This window comes from Aspergillus stella-maris (genome assembly GCF_047715825.1).
Source record: "Aspergillus stella-maris strain CBS 113639 unplaced genomic scaffold BDV14scaffold_76, whole genome shotgun sequence".
Taxonomy (NCBI): Eukaryota; Fungi; Ascomycota; class Eurotiomycetes; order Eurotiales; family Aspergillaceae; genus Aspergillus; species Aspergillus stella-maris.
This window is the reverse complement of record NW_027396870.1, coordinates 74,102-90,730: the sequence shown is the minus strand read 5'-3', so window position 1 is coordinate 90,730 and position 16,629 is coordinate 74,102. Positions and strand designations below refer to the sequence as shown.

At 51.1% G+C, this 16,629-nt stretch overlaps 7 protein-coding genes and 1 non-coding gene across 8 annotated transcripts; 5 read left to right on the top strand and 3 right to left on the bottom strand.

The window, feature by feature from the left end:
- Positions 1-163: 163 nt before the first annotated feature.
- Positions 164-2,137, top strand: BDV14DRAFT_204520 (Zn(II)2Cys6 transcription factor; the record flags this gene model as incomplete). Its single annotated transcript, XM_073774539.1, has 6 exons — positions 164-252; positions 313-384; positions 433-840; positions 901-1,122; positions 1,175-1,452; positions 1,509-2,137. The coding sequence occupies 6 exons, from the start codon at positions 164-166 to the stop codon at positions 2,135-2,137; spliced, it is 1,698 nt and encodes a 565-aa protein (XP_073623619.1).
- A 223-nt stretch (positions 2,138-2,360) lies between these two features.
- Positions 2,361-4,283, top strand: BDV14DRAFT_204519 (serine hydrolase domain-containing protein; the record flags this gene model as incomplete). The annotated part of the gene is made up of 5 exons (XM_073774538.1): positions 2,361-2,916; positions 2,969-3,079; positions 3,128-3,392; positions 3,447-3,592; positions 3,652-4,283. 5 exons carry the CDS (start codon positions 2,361-2,363, stop codon positions 4,281-4,283), a joined length of 1,710 nt encoding a protein of 569 aa, XP_073623618.1.
- A 1,483-nt stretch (positions 4,284-5,766) lies between these two features.
- BDV14DRAFT_204518 (uncharacterized protein) lies at positions 5,767-6,463 on the top strand (the record flags this gene model as incomplete). The annotated part of the gene is made up of 2 exons (XM_073774537.1): positions 5,767-6,235; positions 6,306-6,463. The coding sequence occupies 2 exons, from the start codon at positions 5,767-5,769 to the stop codon at positions 6,461-6,463; spliced, it is 627 nt and encodes a 208-aa protein (XP_073623617.1).
- Positions 6,464-6,643: 180 nt separating this feature from the next.
- Positions 6,644-6,714, bottom strand: BDV14DRAFT_t128. The gene has a single exon. It is a non-coding gene; the product is annotated as a tRNA-Gly (tRNA).
- Positions 6,715-7,059: 345 nt separating this feature from the next.
- chsA (chitin synthase I) lies at positions 7,060-11,111 on the bottom strand. Its single transcript, XM_073770179.1, has 6 exons — positions 10,664-11,111; positions 10,179-10,357; positions 8,489-10,123; positions 8,041-8,442; positions 7,484-7,990; positions 7,060-7,428 (listed from the first exon to the last, which is right to left on the bottom strand). The coding sequence occupies exons 1-6, from the start codon at positions 10,680-10,682 to the stop codon at positions 7,414-7,416; spliced, it is 2,757 nt and encodes a 918-aa protein (XP_073623616.1). The 5' UTR covers positions 10,683-11,111; the 3' UTR covers positions 7,060-7,413.
- An 851-nt stretch (positions 11,112-11,962) lies between these two features.
- Positions 11,963-12,781, top strand: ltpA (tyrosine protein phosphatase LTP1; the record flags this gene model as incomplete). The annotated part of the gene is made up of 3 exons (XM_073771679.1): positions 11,963-11,979; positions 12,074-12,168; positions 12,231-12,781. The coding sequence occupies 3 exons, from the start codon at positions 11,963-11,965 to the stop codon at positions 12,779-12,781; spliced, it is 663 nt and encodes a 220-aa protein (XP_073623615.1).
- Positions 12,782-12,856: 75 nt separating this feature from the next.
- On the bottom strand, positions 12,857-13,759 carry BDV14DRAFT_139394 (demethoxyubiquinone hydroxylase family protein). Its single transcript, XM_073766307.1, has one exon. The coding sequence runs from the start codon at positions 13,689-13,691 to the stop codon at positions 12,933-12,935; it is 759 nt and encodes a 252-aa protein (XP_073623614.1). The 5' UTR covers positions 13,692-13,759; the 3' UTR covers positions 12,857-12,932.
- A 500-nt stretch (positions 13,760-14,259) lies between these two features.
- On the top strand, positions 14,260-16,243 carry BDV14DRAFT_192836 (RNA polymerase-associated protein; the record flags this gene model as incomplete). Its single annotated transcript, XM_073771678.1, has 4 exons — positions 14,260-14,480; positions 14,561-15,294; positions 15,343-15,485; positions 15,536-16,243. 4 exons carry the CDS (start codon positions 14,260-14,262, stop codon positions 16,241-16,243), a joined length of 1,806 nt encoding a protein of 601 aa, XP_073623613.1.
- Between the last annotated feature and the right edge of the window lie 386 nt (positions 16,244-16,629).

Sequence of the window (16,629 nt, the reverse complement as noted above, 5' to 3'; positions counted from 1 at the left end):
ATACCGCCCTTTGCTCTGGATGAGTCAGGCGGCTTGGGTTGGCCAATCACCAGCCGCTCGAAGCAGCTGTTTGTTAGATACTTGACCACCTGCATGGTCATCTCTATGCTATCTTTGGTAGCTCAGAGCTTTCTAGGGCATGCTTGCATAGGCTAGCAACACAATGTCTCCCGTCTCAAAGACATGTCAAAGCTGTGCTGATTCCAAGGTGCGTTGTGTTCGGGGCCCAGTCGATACCGACGCCTGCAATCGGTAGGACTGCTCTACGGAGTACGTTTGGGAGACAGGCCAGTTCTGACGTATACTACGCAGGTGCCGTCGCCTAGGAAAAGAATGTCTAAACCGCCAGACTGGTCGCCGGTTTAGAGGCTTCCAGAAGGATAGGTGAGCATGCTATAGTGCCCAGCTTACTTCCTTCTAACTCACCTCCAGGAAGATTGCAGCACTAGAATCAAAGATCAATGAGCTTACGGTCGACCGAGCTGGTTTAGCCAGTAAGGATATTCCCACGCCTTTCTTCGACGGCAAGTCCGCTCTCCAGGACTTCATCAGTCGAGGCTTCCTGGCTCTAGACACTGCCGAACGGTATCTCAGCAACTTCAAGGCCAAGATGATCCCATCCTTTCCATTCGTAGTTATATGTTCTTCTCTTCCAGTTGAGGAGCTTCGCCAAACGAAGCCATTCCTTTTTTCAGCCATCATGGCAGCGGCTTCGTACGAGAACATGTCGCTGCAACGGGCGCTGGGCCACGAATTCAAGAAGACCGTCGCGTCACGCATGATTGTGGACGGAGAAGTATCATTTGAGTTACTCCAGGGTCTGCTAGTCTTCCTTGCATGGTAAGCTTTAGTGGACTCTGACACCGTGTTCCGTCCATCTGACAGTACGGCCATGGACAGGTCTCATTATCACTCCAAGCCACACCGGTATACTCAATTCCTCCAACTGGCTGTTAGCCTTGTGACAGATCTTCGCTTGGACCGGCCACCGCAGACGAAGATGTGGAAAACTGGTTTGCGATTTGGGCCTCGAGACAATCTGCAGGATCCGACGTTGAGTCGACCTTCTTGGGGAAGCGATGAGCAGAGGGCTGTTTTGGGCTGTTATTATCTATCGGCCTCGTAAGTTCTGTACTCTGAAAAACCATTGAATCTTTGCTGACCTTGAAATTAGGATTGCGATGCTTGTACAGAAGTCAACTACTATGATCCGTTTCCCGTATCAAGAGGAATGTTGCAAGGCTCTCCTCGAAGCCAATGAGTATCCCCACGACAGATACATCAACTACATTATACAGCTCCAACTTATCACAGAGAAAATTGACAAGATGTCTGCCAAACACGCAGTAGACTTGGAAAAACCTGGTTCGGGCTCGGAGTTATACATCGCCAACCTCAAGGCCGATATGGAAGCGTTCCGTCGTCATTTGACATTTGATATCCACGAAAGTCGTACGTTTACACGCAATTGAGAGAGACTATAGACACTGATGTAATGGTGAACCAAGCTCTCCTTGCCATACAATACCATGCTACCGGGCTCTGTCTGTACCAGCTAGCTCTCAATTTCAACGGCCAACAACCTTGGCCCCTCTCCGATACCTGGAGAGATGAGATGTCAGTGTCGATACGTGTCTCGGCCATGTCTATCCTCAATACATACCTTCAGCTCCCAGCACGCGACGAAGTTGGTTTCAACAACACGCAGTGGGTGCAAATGGGGTTTGCCCTACTTGCTGCTTACAGGCACACGGTGGCAACCTGGACGCCCGAACAGACTGCATCATTTCTGAGCATTCTATCAAAACTGGAATCACGAATTGGGGCATTGTGCACGCTCGACAAAGATGCCAATGGCGCTCGAGATGTTTTCTTCGACTTTAAGAAGCGTGTGGTTCGGATCAAAAGTTGGGTGGAAGAACTTGAGAACAGACAGAGACACCGCTCTCACACTCGCGCCCACGACATCGAACAACAACAAACGTCATGTCATACTGACATAAACAGATTTATGGAAGTTACGGAACTGGCGCATGGCTCTTCGTGGGATGCGCTGGCTCTCAGCGCCCCAGACTCGCAACTGCATTCTGATTTCTTCTTTGGACCGTCCTTTGACCAGATTATGGGCAACTGGTAATTATTTCCAATATGTACACCTTGGCTCCTCAGCTTGTCTTTAATATCAAAAGGGGCTGAAATAGGCCCCCAATCTATGACGGTGGCAGTGCTTGTCTATCGCCGAGCCGACGCGAACGATCCGCCAAGAGCCTCAGTATCACCGTTCCGATCTTGCATATAAAAAAGACAGGAAGCAGAGACCTAATCTCAAATCAAATCAAAGCAATTGCCACTGGTCCAAGATGTTAGTTTCAATTCCTCGCGCAGCGACATTCTTCTCTCTCTTGTCCTCAGCCCTTTCTTTCACACCGTGTCGGCTCCTCGGTCCGACATACCCTTCGTTCACACTCGACACAAGCGACAAGACCATTACGAGTGCCCTGGACGCTCTGACTAAGGAACTCAATACGCTGGTGATAACCAGTACCGGTTCTCATGGGGACGTTTCCCCAAATACCACCTTCAGCATTGCCCTGTTCTCGGTCGATGCTGGCAACGCGCAGGACCAGCCCTTCTTCTGGCAGTATCATCATACGGCCCCTGCGTTGAACCATTCTGTGGCCGGCTCACGCATCGCGGATGAAGACAGTATCTACCGCATCGGTGGGCTCACCGAGGTCTTTACTGTATGGAGCCTGCTCCTTTCCGCTGGAGACCAGGACTTGAATGATCCCGTTACCAAGTATCTCCCTGAGCTGGTTCATGGCCCGAGAACTTCGATGGCTATTGACCACGTATCTTGGGATGATGTTACTGTCGGACAGCTTGCGAGTCATATGTCTGGGATCCCAAGGGACTGTAAGCATTGTCATGACCAGCCTTATGACAAGACCTAACATGCGAGAAACAGATTGCTCTGCCGATGTCACTCTGCAGGAAAGTCCTGCCGAGGCCGGTCTACCTCCACAGCAGGATGTCCCTCGTCCTTGCTGTGACAGTGTGAAGAAGTGCGGTAGCGGCGGTATGACTTCAACTTGTTTCTACCAGCCCCGTGAGCTAATACCTGCAGAGTTCATCCGATACCTAGCGAACGAATCTCCTATTGCGCCACCCGGTGTAACCCCCAGCTACTCCAACATGGCCTTCCAGCTTCTCGGCTACATTATCGAACGCATTGCAGAAAAGCCTTTCGACCAGGTCCTCCAGCAAGACATATTCGAAGTCCTGGGCATGACACAAACCACAATATTCGCGCCCCTCAATTCAAACAACGGGATTATCCCCGTGAGTAGAAACGCCAGCGGCTGGTCAGCTCACCAGGCCGGCGATGAAGCGTAAGTCATCATTGACCCGCCTAATTTATCCAAGCCAAACCTCTAACGGTCCAGACCAAAATCCCTGTTCACAACAATAACTGATCTCTCTATTGCTGGCCAAGCAATACTCAACTCAACCCTGCTGAGCCCAGCCCAAACCAACCGCTGGCTCAGCCCTGTTTCGCATACCTCCAACCCGCCAACTCGCTCGGCTTACCGTGGGTCATCTACAGCGGCGGCTCGTACCCTAATACTTGGATGGTTGACGTCTACACAGTTCTGAGCAATGAAGGAGTTAGCCAAGGTCTCTACAGCTCATATCTCGGTCTGGTCCCTGATTTTGGCGTCGGTTTTGCCATTCTCTCCGCTGATACCGTGGCCCCCGCTGATCTTAACGCGCATGCCGATATGATTGGAGACGTTGTGCTTGAGGCCCTAATGGTATCGGCCATGGAGCAGGTGGCGCAGAATTTTGGGGGTGCGTATCAGACATCTAGACTGAATTCGTCGATTACCGTGACGTACGATGAGCTGCCCGGATTATACATCGACGAGTTCATCAGTAACGGCACCGACTTCCGAGCGACGCTAGCCGGCTTGCTGGGGATTGCTGACCCGGCGGATCTAAGCATTCGGCTGTATTATACGCAGTCGGTTGATCACGACACTATCGCTGGTACTGGTGTTGTCTCGAGACAAGCTTTCCGGGCAGTCTTCCAGGATAAGACCGAGCTAGCAGATAACGGGACTCCAACTTGTGTGTCGTGGATGGATCTCGATAAGTTACGATACGAGGGTCAGGGGCTGGACGAGTTTGTCTTTGACCTTGATGGCAGTGGTCGCGCGGTGGGCGTGCAGATTCCGGCGCTGCAGGTTGAGCTTTTGAGGGAGACGGACAAGCAGGAGTAGCATCAATGTGCGTCAACGGGCTTAAACGGAAAGCAGTCACATGTACCATCCTGCACAGGTATATATTTACTCCATTAGTTGTACTTATATGTATAATTATCTAGATCTACTAGAGCTCGGGAGTAATCTTCCATGAGGTGGATATACATACCCTACAATTGCACAGCTACAACAGGAATATATCAATGAGCGCCAGTAAAGTAATATCTCAGCATCGGAGCACCGCGAGTCCGCGAGTCCAAGGTTTTCGGCCCCCTAAGCCAACCCCACTGGATCATCATCCACCTTACCGATGGAACCGTAGAAGCCGACTGAAGAATCCGGTTTGCTGGTACATTTATCTGCAGACAACTTGGTTCTATGAACAATCATGAATCATGCTCCTGCAGCTGACCACAACACAGATCCGTATGAAGTATAAAGCTACCCACACCCTTCCCTTCCCTTCTTCACTACCTTTTCCACAGTCTCTTTCCGCCATCCCCTCTGCCTTATACACCTGAACTTGCCTGCCTACCAAGATACCTAGAGCACCAATCCACCAAACCGCCCAAAACAATGCCCCTCGGCCTCCTCACCACCCTAGGCCTAGGCCCCCCCCAGCCAAAACCCAATCCCAAACCTCGGCCCCGCAGCCCTAATCCTAAACTTCATCCTCTCCTACGCCGCTCTCTCCCCCCAAATCCTAAAACAATACTACGGCATCAACAACGCCTACTCACCCCGCGAAGACCTAAAGGGCCATGGTCCAGCGGAAGCCGCCGTATCATCTGGAAAAATCAGCCAGGGTACATTCTTTATGCTCCGCCGCAATGAGAGCGCGAATGCAAATGCCGTTGAGAATTATACGTTGCTTGTTGGGGCTGTGTGCATGGCTAGTTTTGCGGTGGTGAAGAGTGAACTGATTAATCGGGCGGTTGTGGGGTATACACTTGCGAGAGTGGCGTATGCGGTTGTTTACATTTGGGGGAGGCCAAATCTTGCGCCGCTTAGGGGGTTGTGTTGGTGGACGGGGAATCTGTGTTGTTTGGGGTTGTTGTGGAAGGCTGGGAGTTTGTTGAGCAGGTGAGTTGAAGGGGTGGCGGTCTGCTCTGCTTCGGCTATTTGGAAATTGAGTATCTGTACTTGTAGTAGACTTTCAATTCCGTTATCAACAATATGTCGAGAGGTGCGGTGGTTGTCCATGTATACTCGGTAGAAGTTAATTCTGGCATGTAACCGCAGGCAGATGCGAGAACAAGAATAGCGCATACCCGTTCTGATAACCCCTCAAGTACCGCTCAAAGCAGGTTCCACACTGCACAAGGAGAAACATTATGAACCACTTCTTGACGCTATCTGCATGAGTATACCAAGATCACGTGGTCTAATGCGGAGAAGCTCCGGAGGTAATCCTCACACACACGCTACAAGCTGCACCTTAACAATCATCGCAACACCACAGGAACAACTACCCAATCTAATTCAATCCGCCTTGACAACCATGCTCCCCGACACTGATATCCCGGACGCCGCACCTATACCCGCCAACCAACCCCCCATCTTCAACTACATCCTCTCCTTCCTCCTCGTCGGCGTAGCATGGGGCTTCACAACGCCATTTATCCGTCGCGCCGCGGCAGACTTTAATGCACGGCAGGAGAAGTTGCAGGCACAGACACCGCCAACAGAGCTGCAGCCTACGCGATCGCAGTCCAGCACAACAAGAGATGATGGCGATAGGAATGATGAGAGCGAAAGCGACGAAGACCAACCGCTCCCTCCCGCGGCGGATGCGTCTACTATCACGCCAACGCCAGCATGGATGAACAACAACAATTCGTGGCTGAGGACAAAAATAATCTCTATATTCTGGACGGTCGTCAATCTCCTCCGTACACCCGCGTACTCGGTCCCACTCATTATAAATCTCACGGGGAGCGTGTGGTTCTTTCTTCTTGTTGGGAAGCATGGTGCGTATACACTACCTATACAACAACCCAAGTTGTCACTTTGCAAACTGCTGACAGTGCTTGTACGCAGAACTCTCCCTAACAGTCCCGCTTGCAAACTCAAGCGCGTTCCTATTCACCGTGCTCGGCGAATGGTATGTAGAGAGGAAGGTCATTGCGCGCGAGACATGGCTCGGTATGGCGCTTGTGCTGGGTGGGATTGCGATTTGCGTGCAGTCGAAGTCGTAGGCTCCAATTGCTCCCGTGTTACACAGTAAATACATATAGACAGATAAAGTTAATACATAAGGCAAGATCATTCCGATATTACTTATCCTTACTTGAATGCTAGGTGTATGCGCGAGTCTACATACTGTGGAGTATATGATGGAGCAACCAAAAAAAATAGTGATCAAAAAAAGAATCCAGTGCATCATCCGTGAATCGAACACGGGCCTCATCGATGGCAACGATGAATTCTACCACTAGACCAATGATGCTAATTGTTGAAGAAAGGTTCCAAATATATGCTTATATACCACAAGCCTTTGACATCTAGTTGAACTTCATTCTCTGGTTTGGGACAAAATAAACAGGTACCTACCTCAGATTGTAGCTCGGCTCGAGATGATGATACTCGAAAGTGTTTCGGGCATTTAAGTACCTTGCATCAGGGCCAGTGTCAGTAATACATACCACCAAGCGCTTTGGTTCCTGGCGAGTGTTAGTAATTTCTTGTGAGTCCTTGGAGTCGCGCTGGAAATATATACTGACAGCGATCACCTCCGCGTTTAGATGATGCAACTTTGAATTGTGGCCGAGCGCCACTACTAGAAAGACAGCTACGGGTACAATTTGCACATACCAATTGCTACTGGCACAAAATGTAAGACAGAATTGGTGAAAAAACCAAACTCCATAAAGTCGTACATACAGAGGTATCCTTGTCGTCTACATACAAAACATAGATAGAAGCAAATAATCGAGACAACTACCTAGGTATATCCGGCAAAAAACCATCAAAGCGGGAAAAAATCACTAAAACATGAAAAGGTACATCCCATACATAAAGTCTTTTCTTTATCGTCGTTGCAACATGCTGAACCTGCAGTGTGAAATAACATGAAACCGAACAGCCCGCCGGTAACAAATGCTCGGATAGATGGTGATATACAGGGGTGATGGGGTAGATGATGTGTCTAAACGCCACGGAACTGCATGGGTTGTTAGTATTGAACTCAATCGAGGCTGGGATTGAATAGGACTTACCATGCGCACAACAAGGAACCACATAGCACCAAGGAACTTGAAAATCGAAAGACCTGCCACACTCCATAGCACGACGGCCATGTAGATGTTGGCTCGGTTGTTCTCGTTCTCAGATGCCTGCTCTGCGTCATCGTTGAAGCGGTCCAAACCGGCGGCACTGAGAACAACAGCACCAAGAGCAAAGTTGCAAAACACCCAGATGAGAACGACAGAGGATCGGAAGCCCTTGTAGTAATCGGCCTGCTTCTCCTCCTCAGAAACCGTCTGGACCTCCTTGGGAGGCTTGTTGGCGAATTTCAGGAGTTCCGCCTCGTATTGGGCGTTGAGGTCTCCATCATCCTGTGGGATGTTGACGTCGACCTTGCCGCCTGGCTTGAGATTCGCGGAGGGCAGTTTCTCGGCCTTGTCGTCACCTTTCGTACCCCAAGTAATGTCGTGAGTGTTACAGAAGGCGTAGATATTCAGGACGTTGATATAGGTAGGAGTCAGGAGGATATATTGGATGAACTGCGCAGGTTAGCTCGCTGTCTTTTTTTGCACCGAGGGGTGAAACTTACAGAGGTGAACATGTGCCAGGGGTCCATGAAGATGAACGAGGCGACGAACCACATGACGTATGTCGAGCCGAGCGAGACGATAATTGAGAAGAAGGTACTGTTGGTGAACAACGTTGAAAAGGTAAAGTCGCCGTCCGCAACCTCCTCCTGAATCGACCGCACCGTTACGAAGACTGCAGCGAAGGCGAGGTAGATCATGATGAAAACCCAGAAATACACCATTGTCATGTATAGCTTGTTGGATCCACCGGGTCGGTTACCCAAAGCCAAAACGAAACAAGTCACCAATGTCGCGAGGTAGAGCCATTCGAAGACCACACCTAGGACCTTACCAACAGTTCCTAGGAGGTTTTCTTCGCCAAGATATGTCGTGAGGATGTGGAAGACCAAGAAGAAATTACCCTAAAGCAGTTGGCAAAAGTATTTACGAGCAGAGATGGATACTTACAATGCCGAACCAAGCGAACAGCATGTTGATGAGCTGATAGATAGTTTCAACGAAAAGCATAAACTTCCGGATGAAGCTGTGATCACTGCGCCAAAGCTGATAGAAGTGGGTAATGGCATAGACAGCCGCGAAGAAAGAACCGTTCAGCCAGCGACGACGCTGGAGAATAAATTCGGCCATTCGATCAGGTACATCGGTTTCGCCGGTGGAAGACTTGACGTATTGGAGCAACCAGCGGCAGTTGCGCTTGGCAACGATTTCGAAGCAAAGAATACGATCCTCGGCCAGGTACATGTTGGCAGTGAAAATACCAGCATTGGCACCGTGCATTTTCTCACCAGCAAAGTAGCGCTCAAGCGGGCCTTGGCCGTTCTTGTCGTTCTGTAGCGCGATGTATCGGTAGGCAGAGAAGGCACCAGGAAGCACGGAAATGAAACCAAAGGCAGACTCCAGAGGCTTATCCAGGATATTACTCAACTTGTACTCAAAATTCTGACCGGCGACCAGCGGGTTGATCAACTTCTTTCCGTGATCCAACATGACTTTGATTTCACCGCAAGCACCTCCGCACATGGGCTCGACATCGAAAGCCTTCCAAAGATGGTAGATTGAGTCTTTCCCGGGTTGCGTACCGGCATCGAGCAAAACACAGATGTTGGGGTCAAGAACACGACCGAAAGCCTGGAAGAACCAACGGTGGGAGTTGATCTTTTTCTGGTTCTTTTCCTTGAGACAGAAAATCATCTGCACGGGTGTTCCAGAGCGAGGCTTGAGATGGACTTGTTGTCCCTTCAATTCCAGACCAACTTGCGTTGTGTACTCGTAAATATGCGCCGTGACATCCTTGCCGTTGACTTGCTGCTTGGCAATACCGTCCTGGTAACAACCCAAACCAGCAAGCACCGCACGAGTTCGCGGGTTGATCTTAGCACGACCGTCACTGATGACGCAGACTACAATCTTCTTCCAGGCATCTTTACCCCAGGTCTTGCTGCGAGTCCTCGAACACATGTGCTCAATGTTCTTGAACACACCGATCATAGTTCTGGCGAAAAGGAAGTCATCCTCGTTGTACATAGTGACGACAATGAAGAGTTCTGTATGTCGCGGTTTCGCGAACAGCTTCTGACGAAGGGTAAAGCGCTCTTCAAAGAAATCGTTTGGATCGCAAGTAGCAGCGGAGTAGCGCATATGTGTGAACTCATCACGCTGGGAGTTCTCAGCGTGAGGAATCTGGTTGAGCAGCTTGGGAGCGATAGGACAGTCGAGAACGAGGTTACCCTGGAACAATTGCACTTCCTTGACCGTCTTCCATCGTCGAAGAGGAGCCGGACTAGGTGTTGGGGCAATGGTCATGTCCTCCTCGTATTCATCACTGTATGGGTTTTGCGCCTGGAAGGAATCCTCTGGCTGGAGGATGGGTTCATCGTCGTGGTAAGAATGTTGGTTACCATATTGGCCGAGGTCGTAACTGTCATGTCCTGGTGTCACTGTAGGTTGGTATGGTTGTGTATAGTAAGCATCGTGGTGTGCCTGAGGGTCAACAGAGTATTCGTAGCCAGGGTAGTTCTGTCCGTGTCGCGTTTCGTAGTTCTCATTGTGACCATAGGAGTGCGGCAGTCTCTCGACAGAGAACTATCGCACAGAATGTGTTAGCATCAGTCCGAGTCTCAAAATGTGGGAATCTTACAGTAGGTTGTTCCGCCAAGCGGTCACTCGAGGGCATTTCGAGGTGGTCATGAGGCCCATACGGGCCATCAGATAATTGATAGCCGTTGAGAGGCCGCCCGGGCGACGGAGTTCGATTGCTTAGATCGCTGTGCTGCATTATAGGCGAACGAGTGTCGTGGTCTTCCCCATAGGGGTCCCCTAGTTGGAATGTCAAAGGGTTGCCGGGGCGGAGTATGCGCAAGAGCGACAACAACGATAAATAGGAACGACAGCAACAAGACCAGGACACAGTGTAAGGTAAATAAGACTAGCTTAGGGGCTCACGCTATGATATGAAGTTCGAGTACGCCAAATGGCCCCTCCAATGGTGCGACCCCGTGCGAGTTCCCCGAAGCTAGAGTTTCAGGAGGAAATTTGATGCCGAGAATGAAGGGGAGCCGCGCAATGCAGATTAGGCATAACAAACAGGGTGCGATAAGAGAAGGAAAGCAATGGTGCACTCACCTAGGCGATTATAGGACATGGCCGCGGGCGACTATCGAGTGACTAGCCTGTGCCAATAATGCGACCCCTTGAGATTCCTCTTGGAGGAGGTGGAATGCGACAAGGCGCTGGAGCACGCTTATGAAGCTAAAACCCCGAGCCTAGGCGAGGTTTCGAAGTCGATACAGGTAATGAAGGTCGTAAATCGTAAAGAGGGTCGTTAAGCGTAAACGACAGAAATCGCGAAATGAGGAGAATATGGCGAGAAGAAAGAAGCAGGTAGATGCAGGCTGGAAGAGGGCGCGCGGCTGGCGGCAGTGGTGGTGCTGCGTCCAAGTTCAGGTTGTTTGGGGCAAGTGACTGCAAACCGCCAAGTGGAGTTGCAGCGCCACAGATTGATATTCAAAGATTGGATTTCAGCCTGGAGAGATGCTGTTAAGCTTGATCTGAAAATAGATTACTCTTATCGTCATCGAGTATATTAGGTTGCGGAGTTCTTCCATGCGGACCCGTCCAGTGTCAACAAGTACACTCTCTATCAGTATCACTACACTTTCCGTACTACAATGAGCCCTTGTCGATGCCGTGTCATGCGTACCTACAACTCGGCCATCGGAGCCACCTGCAGTGAAACACACCTTTGATGAATATCCTGAACATCCATGGGTCAAAGCCGTCGAATTGACGCAGCCCCCGGGAATGCGCTGACAACAGCCCCACTCCGTCGCTAGGCCAACCACCGCCCCGATCGGCTCCCCGCACAGCCACGGCCCTGTGGCGGTGACGTCGCTGCCGCTCATGATTCGCTTTGTCCTTGGTCGCCCTTTGGATCAGACTCAACGGTCCCTGCAGTTTCTTTTTTTATCTATCCTGGAGCCTACAGCCGGCGGTCTTACTATTAGTTTACCAATCCTTGAAGCTGTCGCACGCGTGGTCGTCATGGTTCGTCGATGCGCGGGGTACGGAACGATACAGAAGATCTTCTCTTGAAGTGACGGATAGTGTCTCAATTATACATCTGCCTTCCGAGACTCTGCAGCATGAAACACTTACAGCGTATTTAGGGTAATGTTAGCGAGGTTTGCGAAGTATGGAACCGGCTTGACAGGGCTGATCTCTCTGTATTCAAGCGGCCGGGCACTCTGCTCTCATAGTCAGCTGAGTGTGGCCAGCCAGACTGCTATTCACGAGCTAATCTTCGACATTTGCGGCCATGGTTCGAATACCCGATGATTCAAATATACTGTATATAAAAGTAGGAGTCTCAATAAGAAACTGATAAAGAGTATCACGGTTCTCGAAGAAGCCTCGGACTCTTTCATGGTAGTGGCGACCTCGTAAAAATCTTACATGCCTCAGGCCGCAACGCGTCTATCGATAAAGCCCGGAGATAAAAACCCCGCCATCTTCAAGCATCTACACCCTCGTGAGTTCCAGGAACCAGCACAAAACCAAGAAAATGACGGAATCAAATTCATCCAATGGCCAACCGGTCAATGTCCTCTTCGTCTGCCTCGGAAATATCTGTGTGGAATCTCTCCAACCTCAGTTCTTCTGCACCATGCACAGCTGACTTAAAACCAAACAGGCCGCTCCCCCATGGCAGAAGGCGTCTTCCGCAATGTCGCCGCCTCGCACCTATTAATCAACAACATCGATTCCGCCGGCACAGGCGCCTACCACGCCGGTGAGCCCTCAGACTCCCGAACCATGTCCACGCTGCGCCGCCACAACATCAAGAACTACCACCACCTCGCCCGCAAAGTCACGCTCGAGGACTTCCTGAACTTCGACTACCTCATTGCAATGGACAAGTATAACCTGGAAGACCTGCAGGATTTGCGCGCATCTATCCTGTCGACGTCGAGTAAGAACACGGCGCGTGTTGCGAAGGGGAAGGGGACTCGCGCTTCGTCGGCTGCTTCGATAACTGCTCGTGTTGAGGCTGGTGAGAAGGTTGCGGATGTGCGTCTTTTTGGGGACTATGGAGTTGGAGGTACGTTGCATGAGCAGGCTGGTGGGGGCGAGGTTGTTCAGGATCCTTACTATGGTGGTGCCAATGGGTTTGAGGAGGTCTATCAGCAGGTGCAGAGGTTCTCGAAGAACTTTTTGGATTACCTGGAGAAGAACCAGAATTAGAGATGTGTTTATGTATATACCCTTGTTTGTTAGATAGAATAGATATCGTTTCGGTTGCTGATATATTTCAAAACTAACCCAAGATATGGTACATGGTCCAAAAATCTATATTGTACACAGCCGGTAGCCAGCCCGCAAGTCCCTTAATCAATCAAACCCTCTCACTGATCTTAATGGCCGTCCTGCACCCGATTCGGATAACATTAACCAGCGGATCGTACGGCTGTGCCTCTTTAGAATCGTTCTCAACTGCATGGTCAAGATGTTCAAGTTCCTCATCCCGAATCCTTCGAAATGTCGACAGCATCTCCTTCAGCTCATCGTCCAGCTCCTCTCCCCGGCTATGCGCATCGGCCTCCCACGACAAAATCTCCCGAACTTGCTCGTTGTAATGCGATCCAATCTCCGTCTCCACAGCCTCGGTACACGCCATCGCTGCCTCACGCCCCATGACACCCGTCGACCAACCCAGGAATGTCGCAGCAGCTTCCCATACAGGGTACATCGCTGTCGGGCGTACCCTATGCTTGGCAATCATACTGTTGAAAGTGGAAAGGTGACCAGCCTCCTGGTCGTACATGTGCTTCATCAACGGCCGAAGGTGTGGATGCGATCGGACGACCTGCGGCGTTTGCGCGGTATAGATTAAGGTAGCAGCTAATTCGCCAGCTTGGTTGACGCGCAGCGCGCTGTCGAGGAACTCCCGCTGCTTTTTATTGAGGACATATTTCGGCTTTGGGGATGCGGAGCTCGATTGCGGTTGCAGTTCTGCCGACTTCGTTGGCGTTGCGTGGTATTGTCGGTGTCTGTGGCGGAGGGCGGACGGAGCGAGAAAATCGAGCACCGGGGGAGCTGTCGGTCTGTGACAGAAGTGCCATTGGCACCTTTGCAGGGCTGCGAAAGACTTCATCCTGCAGCTGCGAGTTGAACAAGATAGAATAATGATACACTGGGCAAGGAGGTAGCCCGAAGCCGGAGTGGTCCGATTGTTGAAGAAGACAGCCGCGCGCCTAGAGACAATGGGGTGCTAGTCCAGGTCGGCTCGGCACTCGCCCACGCTAAGGATCCCTGGACTGGAACGTCATTCTGGGCCCAATCGCAGTCCAAGTGTGATTTCTGGCAGTAACTCAGACTTCACTCTTTCATCTGCGCCCATTCACACCCACGAATACCCTTCACTGAGCAGGCTTTTCTGGAGATATATGTTAGAATAACCAGACTTGCTTCGTTGTCTGTGTTTTTATAGTACGAGAACCCTCATTTACCCTCCTCTGTCTCGAGTATCGCCACCGTTGACTCCTTTGCTCTCGTTGCGACAGCTGATCAGGGGCCCTTCGCTCTTTTCGATTTCACACGGTGCCTAGTCGCTTTGACTCTGCGAATCTCCATCTGAAAGGGACACTTCACTTGTCCCGAGACCCGTTCCATAACACGCACCCAATAGTTATTGCCGGTTCACCAGCTGTCAGCAATTCACAATGGCGGACGACCTTGACGCAGAGCTGCTAGCGCTGGCAGGTGACGACACTTCAGATGGCGAGGCGTCCCCTCCTCGCAAGTTATCTACTGCCTCTTCCGCTCTTTCGGCCTTACGATCTCCAGAACCTTCTTCAGCCATGGGTCGCAAAGGAACTGCAAAACCTATTCGCCGTCCCCGCAAGTCGCGGCGAGACGATGACGAGGAGGAGGATGGAGAAATGTACGTTTTCTACCGTTTTCGGTGACTCTTGAGTTCACTTGGTGCTCTGAAGGCAAACTGACGAAACCCGTCTAACACAGATCCGCTGCCGATTCTCTCAACTCAGCCAGCATGTCAGAATCCGAGGCACCGTCTGACTCCGAGGGCTCGGATGATGGTGTTGAAGATGAGGGTCCGATTTATTCATATGAGAAGCTCTACCACTCGGCACAGGACAAGAAGGAAATTATGGCGATGCCCGAGATTCAGAGAGAACAGCTTCTGTCAGAGCGTGCGCAAGAGGTAGACCGTCACAACCAGGATCTTGCTCTTCGTCGCCTTCTAGCTTCCAGAGAGAGGGAGGAAGCTCGCAAGGCGAAGAAGAACAAGCGCAAGGCCAGTGCCGCCAGTCTGGATGACGGCGCCCGGAAGAGTTCGCGGCAAAAAACAACGCTTGGTGGTCGAAAAGTTGGCGAGGCTTCGGAGGCTATCGAGGCGTACAAGAGGCAGCGAGAGCAGAAGGGCAAACGCGACGAGCTCCGCCGCAGGGAACCGACGACCAAGGATTCGAAATCAAGATCTCGAATCTCCGATGAAGATGCCGATGGCGACAGCGAAGTCGAATGGGATGACCGTGAACGCTCGCCTACACCCCCTAGGGATGATCCTCCAGCTACACTCCACGAGATCCAGCGGGCTCGTGTAGGCAGGAATGGCTTCGCGCAGGTCTGCTTCTATCCCGGGTTCGAGGCCGCCATGACCGGATGCTATGTTCGTCTCAACGTTGGGCCGAACAACCAAGGAATCAATGAGTACCGTCTTTGCATGATCACAGGTGAGCATTCACTTTGACTGTTTGTGAAGACGATATTAACTTTGCAAGGAATCAAAACCGAAGGAAAGCAGTATTCCCTGGAGGGCGCCAACGGTCGTACATTTTGCACTGATCAATATGCTATACTTGCCCACGGCAAGAACACGCGCGAGTTCCCCTTTGCCGCTTGCTCCGAAGCCCCGTTTACGGAGGTACGTCACCATCAGGTTTTCTTTTCTTGAAGCCAGCTAATGTCCCACAGGCGGAATTCAACCGATGGCGCCAGGCTATGGCGGTTGAAGACTGCAAGTTGCCTACGAGGTCTCAACTCAACAAGAAGGTAGCGGACATCAACCGTTTACTCAACCATAAGTTTACGCCCGAGGAGTTGAACGAGAAGCTACGCAAACAAGGGTCTCTCGACTCCAAGACAACATTCTTTAAGCGCTACGAACTCGAGAAGAAGTTGAAGCTTGCTCAAGAAGTTGGTAACAACGATGAAATTGACAGACTGCAAGTCGAACTCGCAAGCAACACGCCGAAGCCTGCCTTCAACTCTAACAGCAAGCCACGCAACGACAAACTTTCCGAGCACGACCGCCTCCTCCAACTCAATCTGCGGAACCAGAAACTCAACATCGAGAACGTGCGCCGCGCCCAGATCGAGGAGCGCAAGGCCAGTCGCAAAGCCGCAGCAGCTGCTGCCCGTGGCGAAGGCAACATCAATCCCTTCCTCCGTGTCAAGACACTCGCAAAGACTCACCACGATGTGAACGGAGAGACGCACAAGTCGGAAGATAACCCCAGCCGCAGCGTAACCCCCGCCGGCGGCACACCGAAACAGAGCGGCACCCCGTCCGGCTCGCAGAACAGACAAATGAGCAAGGGAGGCGGCGGGAAGATCCGTCACCGCACCATGGACGACGAGAACATTGCGGCTCTGGACCTGGACATTGATATTGACATCTAAGGGTTTGGATCTCTTCCTTCCTTACTGCAAAACCACATTCCTACCTACAGCTTCTTATGCATATTACTTTCATCATTATGGCTCTCTTCAAATACCAAGGCGCAGTTGTTTTCCCCTGTACTTTAGGGATGGCTTGCTACACTAGGCGTCCTACTTCATCGCATCGAAATGTACTCATAGAAAAAAGAAAAAGACTTACTACCTACATACGTTTAAGCCCGATCCACTTGACCATAATACCTAGAAAATACCTAGAACCATGCAAACAGCCGGAGGTACTAGGCGATAAGCGCGGCGCCATTATCTACTCTACGTCACGTGCGATAGCGACGCGCTCGCGGCCAGTCCATAGCGCGTCGCGGATTCCCGCCCTAGATTTGTTGCGG